The sequence below is a fragment of the Loxodonta africana genome, chromosome 1 (genome assembly GCF_030014295.1).
Source record: "Loxodonta africana isolate mLoxAfr1 chromosome 1, mLoxAfr1.hap2, whole genome shotgun sequence".
NCBI classification, from domain to species: Eukaryota; Metazoa; Chordata; class Mammalia; order Proboscidea; family Elephantidae; genus Loxodonta; species Loxodonta africana.
The window spans coordinates 229,078,377-229,100,774 of NC_087342.1; the positions used below are offsets into that span (position 1 = coordinate 229,078,377).

The 22,398-nt window shown below is 53.1% G+C and overlaps 2 protein-coding genes across 10 annotated transcripts in view; one reads left to right on the plus strand and one right to left on the minus strand.

The window, feature by feature from the left end:
• SYTL3 (synaptotagmin like 3) overlaps positions 1 to 16,954 on the plus strand; it is a 113,057-nt gene extending 96,103 nt beyond the window's left edge. For 6 of the 8 annotated variants that reach the window (XM_064292832.1, XM_064292845.1, XM_064292826.1 and 3 more), the window contains 5 exons: positions 7,986 to 8,156; positions 11,502 to 11,607; positions 12,893 to 12,998; positions 14,154 to 14,359; positions 15,313 to 16,954. In XM_064292832.1, the coding sequence (XP_064148902.1) occupies positions 7,986 to 8,156; positions 11,502 to 11,607; positions 12,893 to 12,998; positions 14,154 to 14,359; positions 15,313 to 15,422 (699 nt within the window). In that variant the 3' untranslated portion in view covers positions 15,423 to 16,954. Of the gene's footprint in view, positions 1 to 7,985; positions 8,157 to 11,501; positions 11,608 to 12,498; positions 13,004 to 14,153; positions 14,360 to 15,312 lie in introns of those variants that run through there. The other 2 variants (XM_064292836.1, XM_064292838.1) reach the window with 2 other exon arrangements.
• A 117-nt stretch (positions 16,955 to 17,071) lies between these two features.
• Positions 17,072 to 22,398, minus strand: part of EZR (ezrin) — a 63,928-nt gene continuing 58,601 nt past the window's right edge. For both annotated transcript variants that reach the window (XM_010598841.3, XM_010598842.2), the window contains 4 exons: positions 20,645 to 20,805; positions 20,174 to 20,266; positions 18,430 to 18,681; positions 17,072 to 17,632 (listed from right to left, as the gene is read on the minus strand). In XM_010598841.3, the coding sequence (XP_010597143.1) occupies positions 17,468 to 17,632; positions 18,430 to 18,681; positions 20,174 to 20,266; positions 20,645 to 20,805 (671 nt within the window). In that variant the 3' untranslated portion in view covers positions 17,072 to 17,467. The remainder of the gene's footprint in view (positions 17,633 to 18,429; positions 18,682 to 20,173; positions 20,267 to 20,644; positions 20,806 to 22,398) is intronic.

The following is a 22,398-nucleotide window of genomic DNA, read 5'->3' on the forward strand; positions in this document are numbered from 1 at the left end:
GAGGCTTACAAGTACCTAGAAGTACGTTGCTACACCAGGATGGACTAGCAGTGCTTCCCAAAATTTATGTGCATAGCAATTCCCTGGGGGTTTTATAAAAATACGGGTTCTAACTCAGCAGGTCTGGGCTGGGCCTGAGATTTTGCATTTCTAACCAGCTGGTGCTGGGGGTGCTGATGTTGATGACATGAGGGTGCTGATGCTACTAGGATGAGGGTGCTGATGCTGCTGGGATGAAGGTGCTGATGCTGCTGGGATGAAGGTGCTGATGCTGCTGGGCTGAGGGTGCTGATGCTGCTGGGATGAGGGTGCTGATGCTGTTGGGATGAGGGTGCTGATGCTGCTGGGATGAAGGTGCTGATGCTGCTGGGCTGAGGGTGCTGATGCTGCTGGGATGAGGGTGCTGATGCTGCTGGGATGGTGGTGCTGATGCTGCTGGGATGAGGGTGCTGATGCTGCTGGGATGAGGGTGCTGATGCTGCTGGGATGAGGGTGCTGATGCTGCTGGGATGAGGGTGCTGATGCTGCTGGGATGGTGGTGCTGATGCTGCTGGGATGAGGGTGCTGATGCTGCTGGGATGGTGGCACTGATGCTGCTGGGATGGTAGTGCTGATGCTGCTGGGATGGTGGTGCTGATGCTACTGGGATGGTGGTGTGGATGCTGCTGGGATGAGAGTGCTGATGCTGCTGGGATGAGGGTGCTGATGCTGCTGGGATGAGGGTGCTGATGCTGCTGGGATGAGGGTGCTGATGCTGCTGGGATGAGGGTGCTGATGCTGCTGGGATGGTGGTGCTGATGCTGCTGGGATGAGGGTGCTGATGCTGCTGGGATGAGGGTGCTGATGCTGCTGGGATGGTGGTGCTGATGCTGCTGGGATGAGGGTGCTGATGCTGCTGGGATGGTGGCACTGATGCTGCTGGGATGGTAGTGCTGATGCTGCTGGGATGGTGGTGCTGATGCTACTGGGATGGTGGTGTGGATGCTGCTGGGATGAGAGTGCTGATGCTGCTGGGATGAGGGTGCTGATGCTGCTGGGATGAGGGTGCTGATGCTGCTGGGATGAGGGTGCTGATGCTGCTGGGATGAGGGTGCTGATGCTGCTGGGATGAAAGTGCTGATGCTGCTGGGATGAGGCTGCTGATGCTGCTGGGATGAGGGTGCTGATGCTGCTGGGATGGTGGTGCTGATGCTGCTGGGATGGTGGTGCTGATGCTGCTGGGATGAGGGTGCTGATGCTGCTGAGATGAGGGTGCTGATGCTGCTGGGATGAGGCTGCTGATGCTGCTGGGATGAGGGTGCTGATGCTGCTGGGATGAGGGTGCTGATGCTGCTGGGATGAGGCTGCTGATGCTGCTGGGATGAGGCTGCTGATGCTGCTGGGATGGTGGCACTGATGCTGCTGGGATGAGGGTGCTGATGCTGCTGGGATGAAGGTGCTGATGCTGCTGGGATGAGGGTGCTGATGCTACTGGGATGAAGGTGCTGATGCTGCTGGGAAGAGGGTGCTGATGCTGCTGGGATGAGGATGCTGATGCTGCTGGGATGAGGGTGCTGATGTTGCTGGGATGAGGCTGCTGATGCTGCTGGGATGAGGGTGCTGATGCTGCTGGGATGAGGCTGCTGATGCTGCTGGGATGAGGCTGCTGATGCTGCTGGGATGAGGCTGCTGATGCTGCTGGGATGAGGCTGCTGATGCTGCTGGGATGGTGGCACTGATGCTGCTGGGATGGTGGCACTGATGCTGCTGGGATGAAGGTGCTGATGCTACTGGGATGAAGGTGCTGATGCTGCTGGGATGAGGGTGCTGATGCTGCTGGGATGGTGGTGCTGATGCTACTGGGATGGTGGTGCGGATGCTGCTGGGATGAGGGTGCTGATGCTGCTGGGATGAGGGTGCTGATGCTGCTGAGATGAGGGTGCTGATGCTGCTGGGATGAGGCTGCTGATGCTGCTGGGATGAGGGTGCTGATGCTGCTGGGATGAGGGTGCTGATGCTGCTGGGATGAGGGTGCTGATGCTGCTGGGATGAGGGTGCTGATGCTGCTGGGATGAGGCTGCTGATGCTGCTGGGATGAGGCTGCTGATGCTGCTGGGATGAGGCTGCTGATGCTGCTGGGATGAGGCTGCTGATGCTGCTGGGATGAGGGTGCTGATGCTGCTGGGATGGTGGCACTGATGCTGCTGGGATGAGGGTGCTGATGCTACTGGGATGAAGGTGCTGATGCTGCTGGGAAGAGGGTGCTGATGCTGCTGGGATGAGGATGCTGATGCTGCTGGGATGAGGGTGCTGATGCTGCTGGGATGAAAGTGCTGATGCTGCTGGGATGAGGCTGCTGATGCTGCTGGGATGAGGGTGCTGATGCTGCTGGGATGGTGGTGTTGATGCTGCTGGGATGGTGGCACTGATGCTGTTGGGATGAGGGTGCTGATGCTGCTGGGATGAGGGTGCTGATGCTGCTGGGATGAGGGTGCTGATGCTGCTGGGATGAGGCTGCTGATGCTGCTGGGATGAGGCTGCTGATGCTGCTGGGATGAGGCTGCTGATGCTGCTGGGATGGTGGCACTGATGCTGCTGGGATGGTGGCACTGATGCTGCTGGGATGAGGGTGCTGATGCTGCTGGGATGAGGCTGCTGATGCTGCTGGGATGAGGGTGCTGATGCTGCTGGGATGAGGGTGCTGATGCTGCTGGGATGAGGCTGCTGATGCTGCTGGGATGAGGCTGCTGATGCTGCTGGGATGAGGCTGCTGATGCTGCTGGGATGGTGGCACTGATGCTGCTGGGATGGTGGCACTGATGCTGCTGGGATGAGGGCGCTGATGCTGCTGGGATGAGGGTGCTGATGCTGCTGGGATGGTGGTGCGGATGCTGCTGGGATGAGGGTGCTGATGCTGCTGGGATGGTGGCACTGATGCTGCTGGGATGGTGGCACTGATGCTGCTGGGATGAAGGTGCTGATGCTGCTGGGATGAGGCTGCTGATGCTGCTGGGATGAGGCTGCTGATGCTGCTGGGATGGTGGCACTGATGCTGCTGGGATGGTGGCACTGATGCTGCTGGGATGAGGGTGCTGATGCTGCTGGGATGAGGCTGCTGATGCTGCTGGGATGAGGCTGCTGATGCTGCTGGGATGAGGCTGCTGATGCTGCTGGGATGGTGGCACTGATGCTGCTGGGATGGTGGCGCTGATGCTGCTGGGATGAGGGTGCTGATGCTGCTGGGATGAGGGTGCTGATGCTGCTGGGATGGTGGTGCGGATGCTGCTGGGATGAGGGTGCTGATGCTGCTGGGATGAAAGTGCTGATGCTACTGGGATGAAGGTGCTGATGCTGCTGGGATGAGGGTGCTGATGCTGCTGGGATGAAAGTGCTGATGCTGCTGGGATGGTGGCACTGATGCTGCTGGGATGGTGGCACTGATGCTGCTGGGATGGTGGCACTGATGCTGCTGGGATGAGGGTGCTGATGCTGCTGGGATGAGGGTGCTGATGCTGCTGGGATGGTGGCACTGATGCTGCTGGGATGGTGGCACTGATGCTGCTGGGATGAGGGTGCTGATGCTGCTGGGATGAGGGTGCTGATGCTGCTGGGATGAGGGTGCTGATGCTGCTGGGATGAGGGTGCTGATGCTGCTGGGATGAGGCTGCTGATGCTGCTGGGATGAGGGTGCTGATGCTGCTGGGATGAGGCTGCTGATGCTGCTGGGATGAGGCTGCTGATGCTGCTGGGATGAGGCTGCTGATGCTGCTGGGATGGTGGCACTGATGCTGCTGGGATGGTGGCACTGATGCTGCTGGGATGAGGGTGCTGATGCTGCTGGGATGAGGGTGCTGATGCTGCTGGGATGAGGGTGCTGATGCTGCTGGGATGAGGGTGCTGATGCTGCTGGGATGAGGCTGCTGATGCTGCTGGGATGAGGGTGCTGATGCTGCTGGGATGAGGGTGCTGATGCTGCTGGGATGAGGCTGCTGATGCTGCTGGGATGAGGCTGCTGATGCTGCTGGGATGGTGGCACTGATGCTGCTGGGATGGTGGCACTGATGCTGCTGGGATGAGGGTGCTGATGCTGCTGGGATGAGGGTGCTGATGCTGCTGGGATGGTGGTGCGGATGCTGCTGGGATGAGGGTGCTGATGCTGCTGGGATGAAAGTGCTGATGCTGCTGGGATGAGGGTGCTGATGCTGCTGGGATGAGCGTGCTGATGCTGCTGGGATGAGGGTGCTGATGCTGCTGGGATGAGGGTGCTGATGCTGCTGGGATGAGGCTGCTGATGCTGCTGGGATGAGGCTGCTGATGCTGCTGGGATGAGGGTGCTGATGCTGCTGGGATGGTGGTGCTGATGCTGCTGGGATGGTGGCACTGATGCTGTTGGGATGGTGGCGCTGATGCTGCTGGGATGAGGGTGCTGATGCTACTGGGATGAGGGTGCTGATGCTGCTGGGATGAGGCTGCTGATGCTGCTGGGATGAGGGTGCTGATGCTGCTGGGATGAGGCTGCTGATGCTGCTGGGATGAGGCTGCTGATGCTGCTGGGATGAGGCTGCTGATGCTGCTGGGATGGTGGCACTGATGCTGCTGGGATGGTGGCACTGATGCTGCTGGGATGAGGGTGCTGATGCTGCTGGGATGAGGGTGCTGATGCTGCTGGGATGAGGGTGCTGATGCTGCTGGGATGAGGGTGCTGATGCTGCTGGGATGAGGCTGCTGATGCTGCTGGGATGAGGGTGCTGATGCTGCTGGGATGAGGGTGCTGATGCTGCTGGGATGAGGCTGCTGATGCTGCTGGGATGAGGCTGCTGATGCTGCTGGGATGGTGGCACTGATGCTGCTGGGATGGTGGCACTGATGCTGCTGGGATGAGGGTGCTGATGCTGCTGGGATGAGGGTGCTGATGCTGCTGGGATGGTGGTGCGGATGCTGCTGGGATGAGGGTGCTGATGCTGCTGGGATGAAAGTGCTGATGCTGCTGGGATGAGGGTGCTGATGCTGCTGGGATGAGCGTGCTGATGCTGCTGGGATGAGGGTGCTGATGCTGCTGGGATGAGGGTGCTGATGCTGCTGGGATGAGGCTGCTGATGCTGCTGGGATGAGGCTGCTGATGCTGCTGGGATGAGGGTGCTGATGCTGCTGGGATGGTGGTGCTGATGCTGCTGGGATGGTGGCACTGATGCTGTTGGGATGGTGGCGCTGATGCTGCTGGGATGAGGGTGCTGATGCTACTGGGATGAGGGTGCTGATGCTGCTGGGATGAGGGTGCTGATGCTGCTGGGATGGTGGTGCTGATGCTGCTGGGATGGTGGTGCTGATGCTGCTGGGATGGTGGCATTGATGCTGCTGGGATGAGGGTGCTGATGCTGCTGGGATGGTGGCGCTGATGCTGCTGGGATGGTGGTGCTGATGCTGCTGGGATGAGGGTGCTGATGCTGCTAGTCCGAGGACCACACTTTAATGACAAGTGCCTAGAGACTTGTTTCTGGTGCTTTTCCTCATGTACCTGTTAAAAATCTGTTTTGAAAAACCACTAACCCCTCACATATTTTAAGTTAATATCTAAATGTATTCATCCTAAGTTAGGGAATTTTGTTGTTAAACAGAGGTAGACAAATATTTCAGATTTCATAAACTGAGATAAAACTGAGATAAGGATAGACTTATTTAAATAGATATTAAATTGTATGATCTACTTTAAAATGTTTACTTTTAAAAATTCATGCAGAATTTTAAAGAAGTAGCCTAAAATTTTATCCACAGGCTTCCAGGATATTGTGAGCATTTTGGCAGTCCTGGAAAAGCATCCAGATAAAAGTCCCTGGTTTACTGCAGTGGCTCTTCTTAATTCATATACTCCACGCTGGCCAAGCTTCTCTTTAATAGAAATGTGTGTTCAACTGGGAAGATAGGGAAGCCAGCTGTCATAGCCAGGTTTCTCCAGAGAAACAGAAGCAATTATATAGATAATACATATACAGGTAGCCCCCAATTTATGATGAGGCTCCGTTTCAGCTCTGACGTAAGTCAAGTACCTATTTTTTTTAGTTTTCATTGTTATTGCCTTTTATTATCAGTATCTTTACATACCTGATCTTTATTTGTCTTTGGGGTTGGAAACATTACATATAAACATCAGCAAATTACACTCTGCAACATTGTATGTAGTATATATTACCAACGACACAAAACAAAACTAAAGCCAGACAGTTGGAAGTGCGGTTCACCTTTAACTCGAATGCATCGTAAGTCAGGTACCACCTGTATATATGTATGAGAGACAGATTTACTTCAAGGGATTGACTCACACAATTGTGGGGGCTGGCAAGTCTAAATCTGTAGGTTGGGTGACAAGTTAGAGACTCCTGCTGGATCATGGATTGTGGAGGCTGGCAAGTCCAAACTTCATAGGTCAGGCAGCAGACTAGACTTCTACAGGCTTGAGTCCCAATATCTGTAGGTCAGGAATCTGGAAGAGTGCAGAGTTGAGAGAGGGGAAGGGGAGGAGGAAGGAGTTCTGCCAAAGTATCTATTTACAGTCCACACCCGAAAGAACTCCCCTGTCAACTGATTCATTGATTACATGGAAGATGATTGCATTAGATTGCATTGTGGACGTTGATGACATTACATTGCATTAGATTACATTATGGAAAGTGATTACATTACACTACATTAGTTTATATTACAGAATGGCAACTAGTGTTTGGCCAAACCACTGGGAACCATAGCCTAGCCAAGCAGACACACAAAATTAATCATCACTCACACTGGTTAATCATCAAAAAGTCTCTCAGAAACCAGTGTTGGGCACCCAGGAGGCTTGTAAACCTGGGGCAGGCCCCACAGTAAGTCTCGGGGTGGATGAGGACTGTGAGAACTGTCCTCAGCCTGCCTTGAGAAAGGTGCATATGAAGGTTGAGGATCTAGAAACTTATCCCACAAAGTTTTCTGAGCAGAGCACCCCTTGGAGAGCATTTCTGTGCTCCAGGGGACTTGTACCCCAATTTGAAGATTCCTGCAGTGCGGATCTGAAATGAGACCCCAGATCTCGTTACCTTTGTTGTTACCTGATCCCTGCTCTTCAGTGTTCATCACGTGCCTCACCCAGTAGAGATTAGAGCCATCCCAGGATTTGGGGGGATGGCCTGTGGACCTAACAGTGTGATGAAAGATAGGTCTGGTTCACAAAAGTAGACTTAATCAAGCTCTTGGGAAGCCCAGCCCAGCTGCCCCACACCTGTAGAAGGGCAGTATGACCCTCCAGACACAGGTACCTCGACCTCCCAGCTCCCGGTGGGAGGGTCTCCCCCTGATGAGGTGGCTGGAGTGGGTGTGGGCTCCCAGTAATGTGTAAATCTGGCTGCCGGTGCAACCTGACAGGCTCACACTGCTGGTGGTGTCGAGCACACATTGTCCTTCTAGGGCAAGCATGTTGTTGTTGTTAGGTGCCATCGAGTTGGTTCTGACTCATAGCGACCGTATGTATAACAGGACGAAATACTGCCTGGTCCTGTGGCATCCCCACAATCATTGTTGTGCTTGAGCCCATTATTGCAGCCACTGTGTCAGTCCATCTGGTTGAGGGTCTTCCCCTTTTTTGCTGACTCTCTGCTTTATCAAGGATACGGGAGTGAAAGCTCATGCTTTGCGAACTGAGTACAGGGTAGGCCAGACACAGTTTAGATACTGTGCTGAGTGGGGCCTTGGCTTGATTTCCGTGGAGGTGGCTGAGGTTGGACATCTCATTGCCTCTTGGAAATGGGAGAGACATGACTGTGGGCTGGCTCAGCAGGCACCAGGGGCAGCTCAGCCTGTTTCCAGGCACCGCATAGAGCACCTAGGGTTTGGGGGGCTCAGTGCTCGAGAGAGAGGGAGCCTCGCAGCATCTCACAGCATGGTCCCTGGCCACCCTGGGGCCCTCAGCCTACAGGGGAGGCCGTAGAAATCCCGGGGCGTGGGCCCTGCTGATGACTCCTCTGCTCTGGTCCCCACAGTACCAGGTGGACCCTGCCCAGCTGGCGGTGCGGCGGCTGCAGGTGTCTGTGTGGCACCTGGGCACTCTCACCCGGCGAGTGTTTCTTGGAGAAGTGCTCATTCCTTTGGCCATGTGGGACTTCGGAGACAGTGCGACACAGGCCTTCTGCTGGTACCCGCTGCGGCCCAAGGTGAGGCCTGGCTTGTGACTGGCCCCACCCCCCACCAGCGGAACTAAACTGGCAAAACCAAAAGGCAAAGCCACTTGGGAAGCGGGGACCTCAGATGCACTGCACTTGGGCCTTCCACCTGCCACTTCGAAATACAAAATTTGTAGGCGAGAAATGGCTCCACGCAGGGCTTCTCCTGGGTGAGGTTGTGGTCCTCATGGTGTCAAGTAGATTCTGACTCATAGTGACCCCGTGTGACAGAGTAGAACTGCCCCATAGGGTTTACTAACTTGTAATGTTTACCGGAGCAGATACCCAGGTCTCTTCTCCCAAGGAGTAGCTGGTGGATTTGAACTGCTGGCCTTTCAGTTAGCAGGCCAGCGCTTAACCGTTGCACCACCAGGGCTCCTTTGAGGGAGTTAGGCTGAGATTTCTTTTTTAAACTGCTCAGGTTTGTTCAAGCCGGTGATAGCCCCACTCTCACGCAGCGCCAACACTGGATGTCAGCCTGGTCCTGGCAGGTCTCCTGTGGGCCCTCCCTGTGTTGGTGGTGGCAGCTGGGGCGGGGCTCGGCCTTCTTTACTGGGCTCTGTGGGCACAAAGGCCCCTGACTGACTGGGATCCCATCATCGGCACCAGGGCTCTTGGGGGCAGAGGCCAGCCCCAGGGCTCCAGGCTTGGCTGGCGTTGCAGCAGCGTGGGACAGCAGGCTGACCCAGGCAGGTGGGCCAGGCAGGAGAGGGGGACCGGTGGGTGTGGTTTGAACCTGTGTGCACAGGCCCTGCAGATAAGAGGAAAGGCAGGGAGTCAGCGTTTACTTCTCCGGAGCTCCTCCATACTCAGACCCAGGATGAGGGCGCCTGCGTATGAGACAGCGAGGGGAGAAAGCATGGCTCCCGCCAGCTCTGTGCAAAGCACTCACAGCAGGCTCTCTCAAAGGTCACGGGTGTCCCCTTGCTTCTTGAAGCCGGGTTGCGGTACCTATGCTCAGAGACCACATGGTTCCAGCCACTCGAGGAGAAAGCCCAAGGCCTCAGCCTGGAGCTGCCGACTGGCTCTGTGCCTGCTCGCCTTGTCACCCTGTGCTGCCCAGGCTCGTCCTGCTTGGAGCCTCAGTGCACACTCCGCCCTCCACTAGGAATACTGTCTTTCTACCACAGGTCTTTCTACAAGACTTCTTGTAATCCCACCTCCTTCACAAAGCCCTCCTGATTCTCCCTGCCTGAAATGATCTCTCCTTCAGGGTTCAGGGCTCAGGGGGTCCTGCCTGTCTTCCCCCTGCTAAGCTCCTGGGAAGGGGAAGGGGGAACACTGCTGCCACTTGGTGTCTCCTTCACAGCGTCAAGAAAGCTGGTTTAATTTAAAGAGAAAAGAAAAGCCCTGTGCATCCGAGCGGTCCTTATTATTCCTTTACACCCACTCGCCCCTCTCCCCCCAGCAGGTAAAGCAGAGTTGCACCATGCCTGCCTTTGCGGGTTTCCTCCCAGGCCTGGTGCCCCTTCTCCCCACCGCCTCTGTGCTGGGGCCACGCTGAAGGACCTGCTGCGTCTCAGGATGCCCCAGGCCTCTGGCTTCTGTGCTACCCCTCCATTTCCCCTCTGTCTCTGAAATGAACACCTCCTCCAGGATGCCCTCCCTGACCCCCCTGCCTGGGCCCACCCGCATGGGAAGTTGAATCCCTCCCCCCGACACACTCCACTGTAGGCTGGAGTCCAGGGACTGGAATGGAGTCACCTCTGTCACCAGCATTTGGCAAGGGCCAGGTGAAAACGAGCAGCCACAAACGTTTGTGGAAGGAGAGACAGCACCAAGTCGAAGGGTGTCCCCCAATGCCAGCTGACGGACATGAGCCCCTGGCCAGGGGCTGGCACATGGTTTCTGGAGCCAAGGGTGGAGGCGTCTTGCAGTTCACACCCAAGGGCCAGCTTCTTCCATGCCAACAGCCCTCCTCACCACTCCTGCCCCAGAGCTGGACAGGAGGAGCTGCCACCCACCACATAGACCCAGAGCTGTCATCTGGGGGCTGCTTCTTGCTGGGGGTGGACTCACCATCACAGTGGGAACTGAATGAACCTAAGCCCTCCCTGCCCCACCCCCCCACCCCCCCGCCCCACAGTGGGTAGAAGATTGATTCAATTTCAGGGTCTTCTCTGAGCCTTTCCTTCACATGCTTCTGACGAAATCACTGATGATCAGGGAGGTGGGGGTGGGGGCACAGGGAGGAGGCCAGACTCCCTCAGACGGGAGCTAACTCATGGCTCTGGACAGCCTGTGGTCCTCCAGGCCAGGGTGTCCCTGGCACAGAAGAGTAACCCCGTCTTCATTGGCCTAGGTGGAAGTGACTGGGACGCTGATTTTACTAATTTTTTCAAACCCAGGTTGTGTGCAGAGTTTCTTAGGACCACCCTGTGGGGATGTGCCAGTGCCCTTGAAGGCCCTCTGCTCCCTGGGGCCCCTTCCTCTCTGGTAGCCCCTCTTCCCCTGGTGGGCCCTCTTCCTCTGGTGGGCCCATCTTAGTCATCTAGTGCTGCTATAAGAGAAATACCACAAGTGGATGGCTTAAACAAAGAGAAATTTATTTCCTCTCGGTAAAGTAGGCTAGAAGTCCAAATTCAGGGCATCAGCTCCGGGGGAAGGCTTTTTTCCTCTGTCAGCTCTGGAGGAAGGTCTTTGTCATCAATCTTCCCCTGGACTAGGAGCTTCTCCACACAGGAACCCTGGGTTCAAAGGACACCCTCTTCTCCTGGCACTGCTTTCTTGGTGGTATGAGGTCCCCACTCTTGGCTTGCTTCCCTTTCCTTTTATCTCTTGTAAGATGAAAGGCAGTGCAGACTGCACTCCAGGGAAACTCCCTTTTCATTGGATCAGGGAGGTGACCTCAGTAAGGGTGTTACAATCCCACACTACTCCTGTTAACATAAAATTACAATCACAAAATGGAGGACAACCACACAATACTGGGAATCATGGCCTAACCAAGTTAACACATATTTTGGGGAGACACAATTCAATTCATGACACCGTTCTTCCTCTGGTGGGGCCCCTCTTCCTCTGGTGGGCCCCTCTTCCTGTAGTGAGCCCTCTTCTTCTGGTGGGCCCCTCTTCCTCTGGTGGGCCCCTCTTCTTCTGGTGGGGCACATTGGCTGATGTGGGCTGTTGGGGTGGCTGTTTCTCCCCAAGTTGGAGGCCAAGATTTGTAACAAATTGAAACAAAGACAAGTTCTCTGTGTCCCTGTTGCCTCCACCCAATGGCTTTCCCGCCTACAGTGGCTTCGGGAGGGGGGCATTTGTGGAGAGAGCTAAGGCAGAACAACTTGAGGCTCCGGGCACTAGGGTCTTCCTTCTGAGCCCCGCCTCTTCCCCCAGGCAGAGACATGTGAAGACAGTGTCCCTCACAATAATGGAGAACTTGCACTTCGGGCCAAACTCGTCCTCCCTTCAGGGCCCAGGAAGCTCCCGGAGGCTCAAGAAGGTAGGTGTATCCTCTCGAGCATTCGTCCCTATCACTGTTACAAAAGCCTGGGGCAGCAGGCCAGCTTGAGGGGGGCAAGAATGTTTTGGGTATAACTGTCCATAGACCCTCCACACTAGTCATTCGGACTCTTAACAGCAAATGAGTAGTTCCACTGGGAAATGGGTTCTTTGGAACCGCCTAACTTGGAACCAGATTTCCATAAACGTGGTGAGGCCGTCGCGCCCACTCTCCGCAGGTCTTAGGACACGTGCCCTTGCGGTGCAGCTTGGCACTGGGCCATCTAAGATCAGGTGTGTGTTTCAAGGTTCTGGGACCAGCAAGCCTCAAAGCGAATGAATCCCTGTGCGGGGTCCCTGGAGGCCTGCTACCCAGTGAGAGAAGGGGACCTTACAGAAGACTTAACCAGTAAAACCAGCTGGTTGCATCAAATCGACTCCAAGTCACGGCAGCCCCATGTGTGTCAAGTAGAACTGTGCTCCATAGGGTTTTCAGTGGCTGATTTTTCAGAAGTAGCTTGCCAGGCGTTTTTTTTCTGAGGTGCCTCTGGGTGGATTTGAACTATCAACCTTTTGGTTAGCATCCAAGCACGTTAACTGTTTGCACCACCCAGGGACTCCAACAGGAGACTCAACTAACTTAAATTATGTGGGGGCATATGGAAAATATGAGGGTGAGAAGGCACAACTCCATTGTGGACTTTAGTGGAAACCCTGGTGGCGTAGCGGTTAAGAGCTACAGCTGCTAACCAAAAGGGTGGCAGTTAATACCCACTAGGTGCTCCTTGGAAACTCTGCGGAGGCAGTTCTACTCCATCTTACAGGGTTGCTGTGAGTCAGAATTGACTCGATGGCAATGGTTTTTTTTTTTTTTTTTTTTTGACTGTAAAAGGAGATTCTGCTACCCAAGCCCTAGGAGTCACCGACAGAACAGCCTCAAGCACCCTGTGGCCACCTCCTCCCCAGAACAGTTTGTGGGGCTCCCACCTTCCCCAAACCATTGACTACAACAAGATTAAAAATTCTACATCTGTCCTCTCCTTCGGTTCCTTTGTTTGCTGCTGTTTTCCTAGGATTGTAGCAATCCTTCCACCTGCCACCACGCTAGGCACTTAGTGGGACACGGTGTGTGCTGGGACAGGACTTGTGCCTCTTCCTGCCTGCTCTCTTGGGAACTGAAGGCTGTAACAACTTCTCTCACTCAGCTATCAGTTTGGGGTGGTGGTACTGCATACTCATGTATCAGTAGAAATGGGTTTTACACTAAACATGGGGTTTCCTTCCAGGAACAGACGACCAGCCACCACTTAATGGTCAACTCTGTCTGGTAGTGCTGGGAGCCAAGAACTTACCTGTGAGGTCCGATGGTACCTTAAACTCATTCGTTAAAGGGTAGGTATTAGAGTTAATCAAAGAATTATTTACCAGTTACCATCAACTCCAACTCAAGGCAACCCTAGGGGTACCATAGCAGAACTGTGCTCCAAAGGGTTTCCAATGGCTGATCTTTTGGAATCAGATAGCCAGGCCTTTCTTCCAAGGTACCCCCAGGTAGGTTCAAGCCTCCAACCTTTCAGTTAGCAGTTAAGTATGTTAACTGTTTGCACCTCCTAGGAATGATTATTTACTGATAGATGGTGTGGACCTGGAACCTGTAGGGAACACTAGAAAGTATAAGATGGCCATTTTAAACTCGTCTTATTTTAGCTTGCCTATGAAAACCCAACATAACCCATGTTAAAGACCCTGATTTCCAAGAATTCAAGGGATGTGGACATGCTGAGGCTACATTTGGAAGGCTACATTTTGACCTGAAACAAATCTCACCAGGCCTTCTTCCATCAGTCCATCAGTTTTTAATCAAGCATGAAAAATGTGGTGTGTTCAGTGACTTTTCTTTAGCTTAACATCTGCTCTTGGATCAGAGTAACATGGGTGACCCTCAATCATTCTGGCCCAGGACAGGTGTGCTGGTCTCTCCAAAGGTGAAGAAAACACGGGTAATCAGTATATTGAATTTGACTCTCCTTCCCCGAGTCGGTGCCAAAATGGAGGAACATGGCTTACGGTGTCAAGATAGAACTGAGTCCTTGTCCTCAGCACCCTTATCTGCGTGGCCTTGGACAGGTTACTTAACCTTCCACATTCATGTTCCTGAGGAAAGCAGAGTCACAGGGAGTGAGATAATAACTGTACACCAAATTCTGGTCTGGTCGCTGTAGCAGTTCTCATAAGCTGTACCATCGCATGGTGGGAGGCTGGCATGTACACCCCAGAGAAGAGATTAAAACAAGGGCCACGTTACCTCAGAATTCCAATTTATCCCTAGTGCCAGGTGAGGAACTCAGCTCTGAGAGAAATCTGAACACCCTAGCTAGAGGTTCAGGTAGTCTTAGGGATTCCATTCTAATCCACTGTTTCAGTTTTTCATTTTGGAGTGGATTTAGCTGCCTCCTTAGCACCTATAGTCTGCAGGGGTGCAGGCGTACCACTAGGGAAGGAGGCTGTGGAAGATTGTTATGGGTTTGCATGTATTTCTTTGTCTAGTTGCCTCACTCTGCCAAACCAACAAAAATTAAGACTGAAGTCGCCAGTCCTGAAGAAGCAAGCCTGTCCCCAGTGGAAGCATTCCTTTGTCTTCAGTGGTGTGACCACCTCTCAGCTGAGGCAGTCCAGCTTGGAATTAACCGTTTGGGACCAAGCCATCTTCGGTATGAATGACCGCTTGTTGGGTGGAGCCAGGCTTGGTTCAAGTAAGTCCATGGGAAATACTTATTTATCCTAATGATGATCTTACATGAAAGATGTTAAAAGAACAAAATGCTTCCACAATGGCAGAGCATTTAGCTAGCTTTGAGACAGCCTGGCCCACCCTAAGTGGAAATTACTAATTCTTACTCACTACTGAGAGATAATAAAGCAAAATATTCCAACAATTTAAATCGGATTTAGGTCTGCTAAAGAAACAAAAATTACAGACCTCCAAACGGACTAGGTACAGTATCCGCTTTTGTTTCTGACATCAGAAAAGGATTATCGTCTTAAAGAAAAATATCTTCTTAACCCAAACAAATGGCAATTCAGAAAGCATTTCATCAGGAGTGGGACAAAATGGTGGTGCCGTTCAGGGGTGCTGCCGGCATTTTGTTTGGGGCAGTCCTTCATTGAGGAGGGCCTGACTGCCCAACCCCCACCTGCTCGAGATGGGTAGGGTGCCCAACACTGTGACCACCATAGACACCTCCAACCGGGAGCCAATGAGGATGAACAAGACTCATTATTAAATCACAATTTCCCCAAAACAGACCCCCTTCTCCTAAGGACCTCCTTTCCATGAACAAATATGGCCCCCAGTCTTGGATTACTCCCCACCTGCCTGGAACCCAGGTAATTTATTAAGCTGTCAACTGCTTTTCGTGAACAACCAGCCCAAGTCAAAACCCCTCCTCACTTCAAACCACAGTAAAGAAGATGGCGCTTCAGGCCCTAAGGACTTCCAGCACTTGAGCAGGACCGCCTGAACAGTTAGTTCTCTCTGAACACTAGTTTTGTCGAGGGGGTCTGTCACTCTCCAGTGGTTGGCATTTTAATAGGGTGTCTTAAGTTGAGATGAAAAAACACTTCGCTTTCTAGCTGGCCCTCATTTTTAAAAAGCCAAAGAAAGGGATGGTATTTACTAGTTACTAATTTGTTATTCACATTACAGAGGAAGAGCCAGCTAGCGGCACCGACTCGTGCTCGCCATCGAAGCTCCAATGGCAGAAGGTGCTTTCCAACCCCAATTTGTGGACGGACATGACACTCGTCCTACACTGAAGCGGAAGCTGCAAGTCTGTCCCCGTGTTTGATGGGTGTTTAAGGATTGCACACCGGGGAAGGTTTTTGTAGGAACAGGGCAGTGAAGGCACAGCTGCAAAGCTTTCACAGATGGCTGGACGGTGAAAAAGTTTCGACAGCCACGTGCCATACTGAGATGACATTTTGAGATGACTCAGTCTGTATATTTAAATTAAAAAGAGCAATTATTGCTGTTATATTAGTACGTCTCAGGTTGGTGATCTGTTCTTTGAGAGAAATGGCAATGGCCAGATTTCAATAAACGTTCATTGGCTACCTGTGTCTCCCAGAGCTTATGAAATGACGTTGAATATTAATTAGCTGGTGGTCCTGCTACGCTCACTCCAAAGAGAAAAAAATAATGCAGTGAGTATTCAATCCCTCCTGCTGGTGAGTTGATTCCAGCTCCTGGCGGCACCATGTGTTACACAGCAGAACTGCTTCACAGTTTTCTCGGCTGTAATCTGAAAGCAGATGACCAGGCCTTTCTTCCACTATGCCGGCTGAGTGGGTCTGAACCACCACCTTTGGTTACCAGATCAATGCAGATGTTTCAGCCACTCTCCTACACTACTTGGAAAAGATTTATGGAGGTTGTATAGCTACGAAAATCACCCCATCAGGCATGAGGGAAGACCCCTGCTTTCAGGGGTCCACTTGAGGACTGTGCAGTGACCCCTTGCAGAGAACCCCATGGAGTTCCCAAGACACTGTCCCACCCCAGCACATGTAAGCAGACATGAACTCTGCACAAGGCCTTGCGATCTTTTATTTCACGTGGCTGTGGTGTGGACGCAGCTGCACACGACAAATTAGCTGAAAGGACAAAGCAGCACGTAGAAAGGAAGCCACGAACGAGCCAGAAGAACCAACAGGAACGGCAGCTGACGTTTAGGTGGCTTTTCCATGATGGGGAAGCAAATAGAAAGAGATCAGAATGAAGGTCTGTGGGAACACTGGGTTGATACACAGGTTTACAGGGTCCCTTCAGGGTTGGAGTCTGAATTATCAAAACAGCGTGCATTTTTCAAACAAGAAGCTTTGTTAGAAAACCAAGGAGTGCACACTCAATTACATGCATGAGGTACACAATGAGTAAAAAAAGTCATTTTTACAGAAGGGAGGATAACAGGGAAACCAGCTTCCTGACGGCTAGCCGCCACGTCAGAGCAAGTGCTACGTTCCATGGCTTTTCACATGGAATTGTTTTATTATTCTGTAAAAGGTAACAAAATATACAGAACAAAACTTTCCCTTTTTAAACTAATGTTACAAACCCATATTATCGCTTATATATAAATACTATACCCTACAGCTGGTCGTTAATTAGGCGTAAAGAAGTCCAACAATGTGTTCCTCTAACTGTTAAGCAAAACAGAACAAAAAAGTTTATCCAGGAGTGTCCTCCTATATCGTTTATTCTGAATGATCGCTGCAGATTTTGGTTGACTGACTGCACTGGAGGAAGGAAATGTATGTGTTGTGTGTGTTTTAGATTCCATTTTCGAAATAATTTTCACCCCTCAAAAAACAAATATACAAAGATGGAATCTTCATAGAAATCAAGAACAAATCAACCAATTAAGCTCATTTTAAAATACAGAAAAAGCAAAGTATGGCACGGAATATAAGCCACCGCGTGGTTCTCTTTAATTATACTTAATCTTGTATCACACATGCCCAGTACAAAGTTCGCTATTCCAACTTTACAGGCATCTTTCCTTAATTCAGATTGGTCTTGCTCCAAGCACAAAACAGGAAGTGATCCCACCGTAATAAAAATCAGGCCTGTTTGGCACTATGATACAATTGGGATAACAAACCAGGGAGACTTCCACTGGTCCTCAGCCCCAGAGTATTCCCACTGAAATAACTACTCGCTTTTTAAAGAAACTGGAATATGATGAGGGGTTTCTAGACTTAGAATACTAAAAAAAATACCTATTTCAGGTGTCTGACAGTGACTCCCAGAAGCCATCACACCCAACCTGCCTGCCCACAGTTCTGCCCCACTTGTGGAGCGTCTACATGGCCTCGAACTCATCAATCCTCTGCTTGGTGTTGCCCTGCCGGATCTGCCGCAGTGTCTTGTACTTGTCACGGCCTTGCCGCATGTTCTCATTGTGGATGATGTCGTTGTGGGTCCTCTTATTCTCATCTCTGGCCTGGGACAACTCATTGGTCAAAGTCTGCAGCATTGAAGGAAACTCAGTCAGGTACCTGTCTTTCCCAGAGGTCACAGGTGACCTGATTGTCTAGGCGATGCCACCTGTCCCCTCCCCATGGGAAAAGCGATGACAGAGAAGTGGGTGCTGAGTGGGAGACTACTCAAGTGAGGGGCAAAGCCAGCCCCCTGGGGCCCCAAGGTGCTGTGATGTCTCTGCTGCTCCGGGCAGGGACCCAATGGGGGAACCTGCCCCAGGCCCAAGTCTAGCAGGAGTGCCCGGAGGCACAGAATGATATCTCTATGCGCCACAAAGGCAGCAGAACAAGAGAGGGAAAGGAGTTCCTGCTGAGGCGTGGCCATTATCTATGTCTATTTATCTTGAAATTGCCCCTGTCCAACTTAGAGATGGAGCCCTGGTAGCCTGGTGGGTAACAGCTTGGCTGCTAACCAAAAGGTCAGCAGTTCAAATCCACCAGCCGCTCCTTGGCAATCCTGTGGGGCAGTTCTACTCTGTCCTATACGGTCACTATGGGTCAGAATCGACTCCATGGCAGTGGGTTTTAACTTAGAGATTGCTCCTGGGCACTGTTACCCTCGTTGTTCATTCCGCTGCCTTTGCTTTCACCAAAGCAAACCCACCAGGTGCCCTGCCCCGTCCCTGCCCTTTCTCTCCAAAGCCAAACCCCATGCCCTAACACCAGCCCCGCCCCGTCCCGTCCCCGCAGCCCCGCCCCTCCACCCCATAGCCCCGCCCCTCCACCCCATAGCCCCGCCCCTCCACCCCATAGCCCCGCCCCTCCACCCCCTCCCCGCTCTCACCAGCAGCTGCCGCTGCACGCGCTCGTTCTTCTCGGCCTCGGTGATCCGCTTCTCCTCGTTGCGGTCGCCCATGATACCCTCACTGGAGAGCTCGGCGCTGTAGCCCGTGTACTCAGGGCCCTCCTCCTGCAGGTTGTCCTGGACGTGGTAATTCACTGGCTCGTACACGGGGGGCGGGGGCGGTGGGGGCGCCGTCATCACCAGGTGCAGCTCCTCCTTGGTCTTCACCAGGTCATCCTGGGCCTCTTTGGCCTGTGGGCCAGATCCAGAGTCAGAGTCTCGCCCGGCCTCGCCTTGGACCCTTGCTGAGATCATCAGAACTCTGTCCTCCTCACCATCTGCTCACCCTGGGCTGACCCAGCACCTGGCAGGGGCCCTCTGCAGGTCAGCTGGCCGGTGTCTGGGGCTCAGGGCTGTGACGGTTACCCATCATCCCATAGCTTGGGAGAAGCTGTGATACTAGAGCCTTCACACGTTAAACACCACAGCTTTGTTCTGTCCATGATCCTCAATGTGCTCACTGGATAAACATCTTGGGGGAAAGGGGACTAAAGGAACAAAGATGCTCCGCAGCACAGCCGCTACAGAAGGCCACTCTGACAACTGGCGTGTCGCCTGGCCACCTTTCCTTGGGCAGGTACCTGCTGACCTGCCACACCCTTAATACGTGTTTTCTTACCCCTCATACCCCCATTGCTGACCCTCACCAGGCAGGCAGACCCACTCCCATCCCACCCTGGGGGGAGGTCATTTTGTATCTGCTTTATAACCAGCTTTATTCACTTAATACAGTACAATGAGGACTTTCTCCAAAGACTTTTTTGTTTTTTTAAGAACCGAAGTCTTGTGTATGTCACTGGGGTTGGGAGAGGGGCACGAATTGGGGTGGGGGCGAATAGGAAGGGAAAGGCCCCTCTGGACAAACGGGACTCTGTTCTCAGGAGAAGGAGACCCCAAGATGTGGGAGCAGGAAAGGCCACGCGAGGGTGGGATGGAGGGGGAGGAGCTTCCCAAAGCTTGGCTCCCAGTGCCTATGGTGAGCCCCACCTTCTCTGGGACGTGCCTCCCAGTGGGCAGGCAGAATCAGACTGAGGGACAAGCACTGTGGAACTAACCCTGGTTCTCAGCATTACAGCTACAGGCTCTCAATCCCTGGACGGGTCCTGGGCCACGCAGTGGCCTCTAATTCTTGGAGCAACCTGGCAAGTTGGCTATTCCTCTCACCCCCTTTTGACAAGGAGGAAACTGAGGCCACTTGCCCCTGGTCACACAGCTAGTGTATGGCCAGGCCTAGACTCCAGCCCCAGTTCGTGAACCCCAAGGCCGTGGGTCTTCCATTGTGCCATGCTGCACTCGTCAGCAAGTAGGTGGGGCGGGAAGTCTTGTTTCAGTCCCCGTGGCCCACTGCTGGGTGCACTGGCATAATCGGATTTAAACTAGCTCCCAAAGCGGGGGCTGTGTGCACCAGGCTGCACGGTTCGGGGTGGCCAGACCAAGTGGGTGGGAAGAAAAAAGTGGCTCTTTGTCCTCTGCTAATCCACCAGATACACTCCCTCCCGCGCAGGGCAAGCCCATTCCTCAGGGGATTTCAGCTGAAATCATACAACTGGTATCGGCAGGGTGGCAGGGCGTTGTGAAACAACCCAGGAGCTTGCAGTGCTCCGTGCCCAGCCTGGTCAGACCTATGCTGGCCACACCCATCTCCACAGGGAAGTGCCCCGGCCAGCCCCATGTGGCCGCTCACCCGGTGCTGCCATTCCTCCACCTCGTCTTCCTTGCGCCGCCGTGCCTCCTCCAGCAGGGCAATCTTGGCCGTGTACTCGGCCAGCTCCGCGGCCTGGCGAGGCAAGAGACAGAAATTTCTGGAACCCTTTCAGCAGCGTCCATTCATGAACATTCACATGGGGCACACATTCAGGTGAACAGCCTCCACGTTGACACGCCACGTCCCCTAGATGTCCCTCACTCACTGGCCAACAGTGTCCATTTGTGCTCTGACCAAGCCACTATTTCCGCCTCCACCCACCAGCCACAGCACGGCGGCCTGGGGATGCAAAGATGACAGGGATGGCCCCCTCCCCACCACGGCCACTCTACACCCTCCTGCAGATCACTTTACACCCCTGACAGACACTATTGGAAGGCAGATGTCACTTTTTCGATCCCCAGCACAACCTCTCCATAATTCAGCATATTGAAACTCGGTGATTCCTACCAGCTGCTCCTGGCTCTTTATCTGATCCACAGCCTGTCTCTCCAGCTCCTCCTTGGCCCGCAGCGCAGCCACACGGTCAGCCTCCAAGCGCTCCGCCTCCTCCTGGGCGCGCTTCCTCTCCTCCTCCAGCTGCAGGGCTCTCTGGATCTGGTCAGAAAGTTCTAGAAGACACAGGCCAAAGATGCTTAAGTACTCAGCTGCGTAAGGACCCTAGAGCCCTTGCCTTAAAATCCTAGCCTGGGGGCGGAGCCAAGATGGTGGAATAGACGCTTCCCTCGAGCCCTCTTTACAACAAAGACCTGAAAAAACAAGTGAAATGAGTGTATTTGTGACAAGCTGGGAGCCGTGAGCACGAAAGGCAAGCTCAGACAACGAACTGAGGGGCAGGGGAAGGAAGAGACCGTTCAGAAGCAGAGAGGAGTTACTGGCCCTGAATCGCGGGGAGCCCTCAGAGTGGCGGCGGTGGGCTGGTCCTAGCGTTCGGCCCCAGTTTCCTCAGGGAGAAGCAGCAGCCACACAGCCCGCTCACACCTCCGGAACCTGAACAGAAGGGCGCTCTCGGCAACAGCTAAGTTCTTGCCTATATTTTACCGCGCCCTCCCGCCACCCGCAACCCAGCTTCAGCAGCCGAATCCCTGGGCCTGAGATAGACCCTGGTGAGCACCTGTAGCTGTCCTCCCGGCCTTGGGGAAGGAAAAAATTTCCAACTCGGGGGAAAAGATAATTGGCTAGCTCTGTCAACTGGGGGAGCTCAGGACAGAAGCGGCTCCTGTCCAGGCTCCTGTCCATGGACCTTGAGCACCTTTCCCTTCTGCGTGGACCTGTGTGGACCTATTTCAGGAGAATAGGCCCTTGTTGGCAAACTCCAACCATTTCAGTGCTGCGGTGGAGAGGCGGGTGTTTGACGTCTGACATTGCTTTGCCTATTAAACAAGGTCCTCACCTACCCACAACAGGGACTTAAGGACTGGTGGCTCCACTTGGGTCACCCACCCACCTGCAACACGGGCCCAGGGATAACTGGTACCTCCCAGTCCTTACAACAAAATCGTTGGGTGCCCGTGGTCCCTCTCCAGAGCCCACCCGCCAGCATGCTCTAGGGAACAGAGACGCGTTTTCCTCAGAGACACTCGGGGGTCGGTTCTCAGCCCCCTGCCTTGTTCAGAGCGTGACCTCCCTGCTGCAATCAGATACAGGTATATACGCCAATCACCCCTGTCCCTCTAAGACTGTAGGACACAGCCTGACCACACACTTGGTATCAGCTACCTGGAAACCTGAGCTGAATTCATACAAGAAAACTGAATGGACTCCTAGACTGATATAGCTGATAACAGCTCTAGCCAGCTGGGGACAGGACACCAGAGCTCCAAAGGCAAAAATAATCAAGCTAGCTCACTCAAGCAACCCACAGGGGTATACCAAAACAAAACAAAGCAAGCAGCTACGATACAGTAAGCAAGCATAAACTAATACAATACCTTATAGATGGCTCAGAGACAACAGTCAATATCAAGTCACATAAAGAAACAGGCCATGATCACCTCAACAGGCTCTCAAACAAAGAATCCAGGGATCTTTTAGATGAAAGTACATTCCTGGAATTACCAGATGCAGAATACAAAACTTTAATATACAGAACCCTTCAAGACATCAGGAATGAAATGAGGCAATATGCAGAACAAGCCAAAGAACACATAGATAAAGCAACTGAAGAACTCAGAAAGATTATTCAGAAACATAATGAAAAGTTT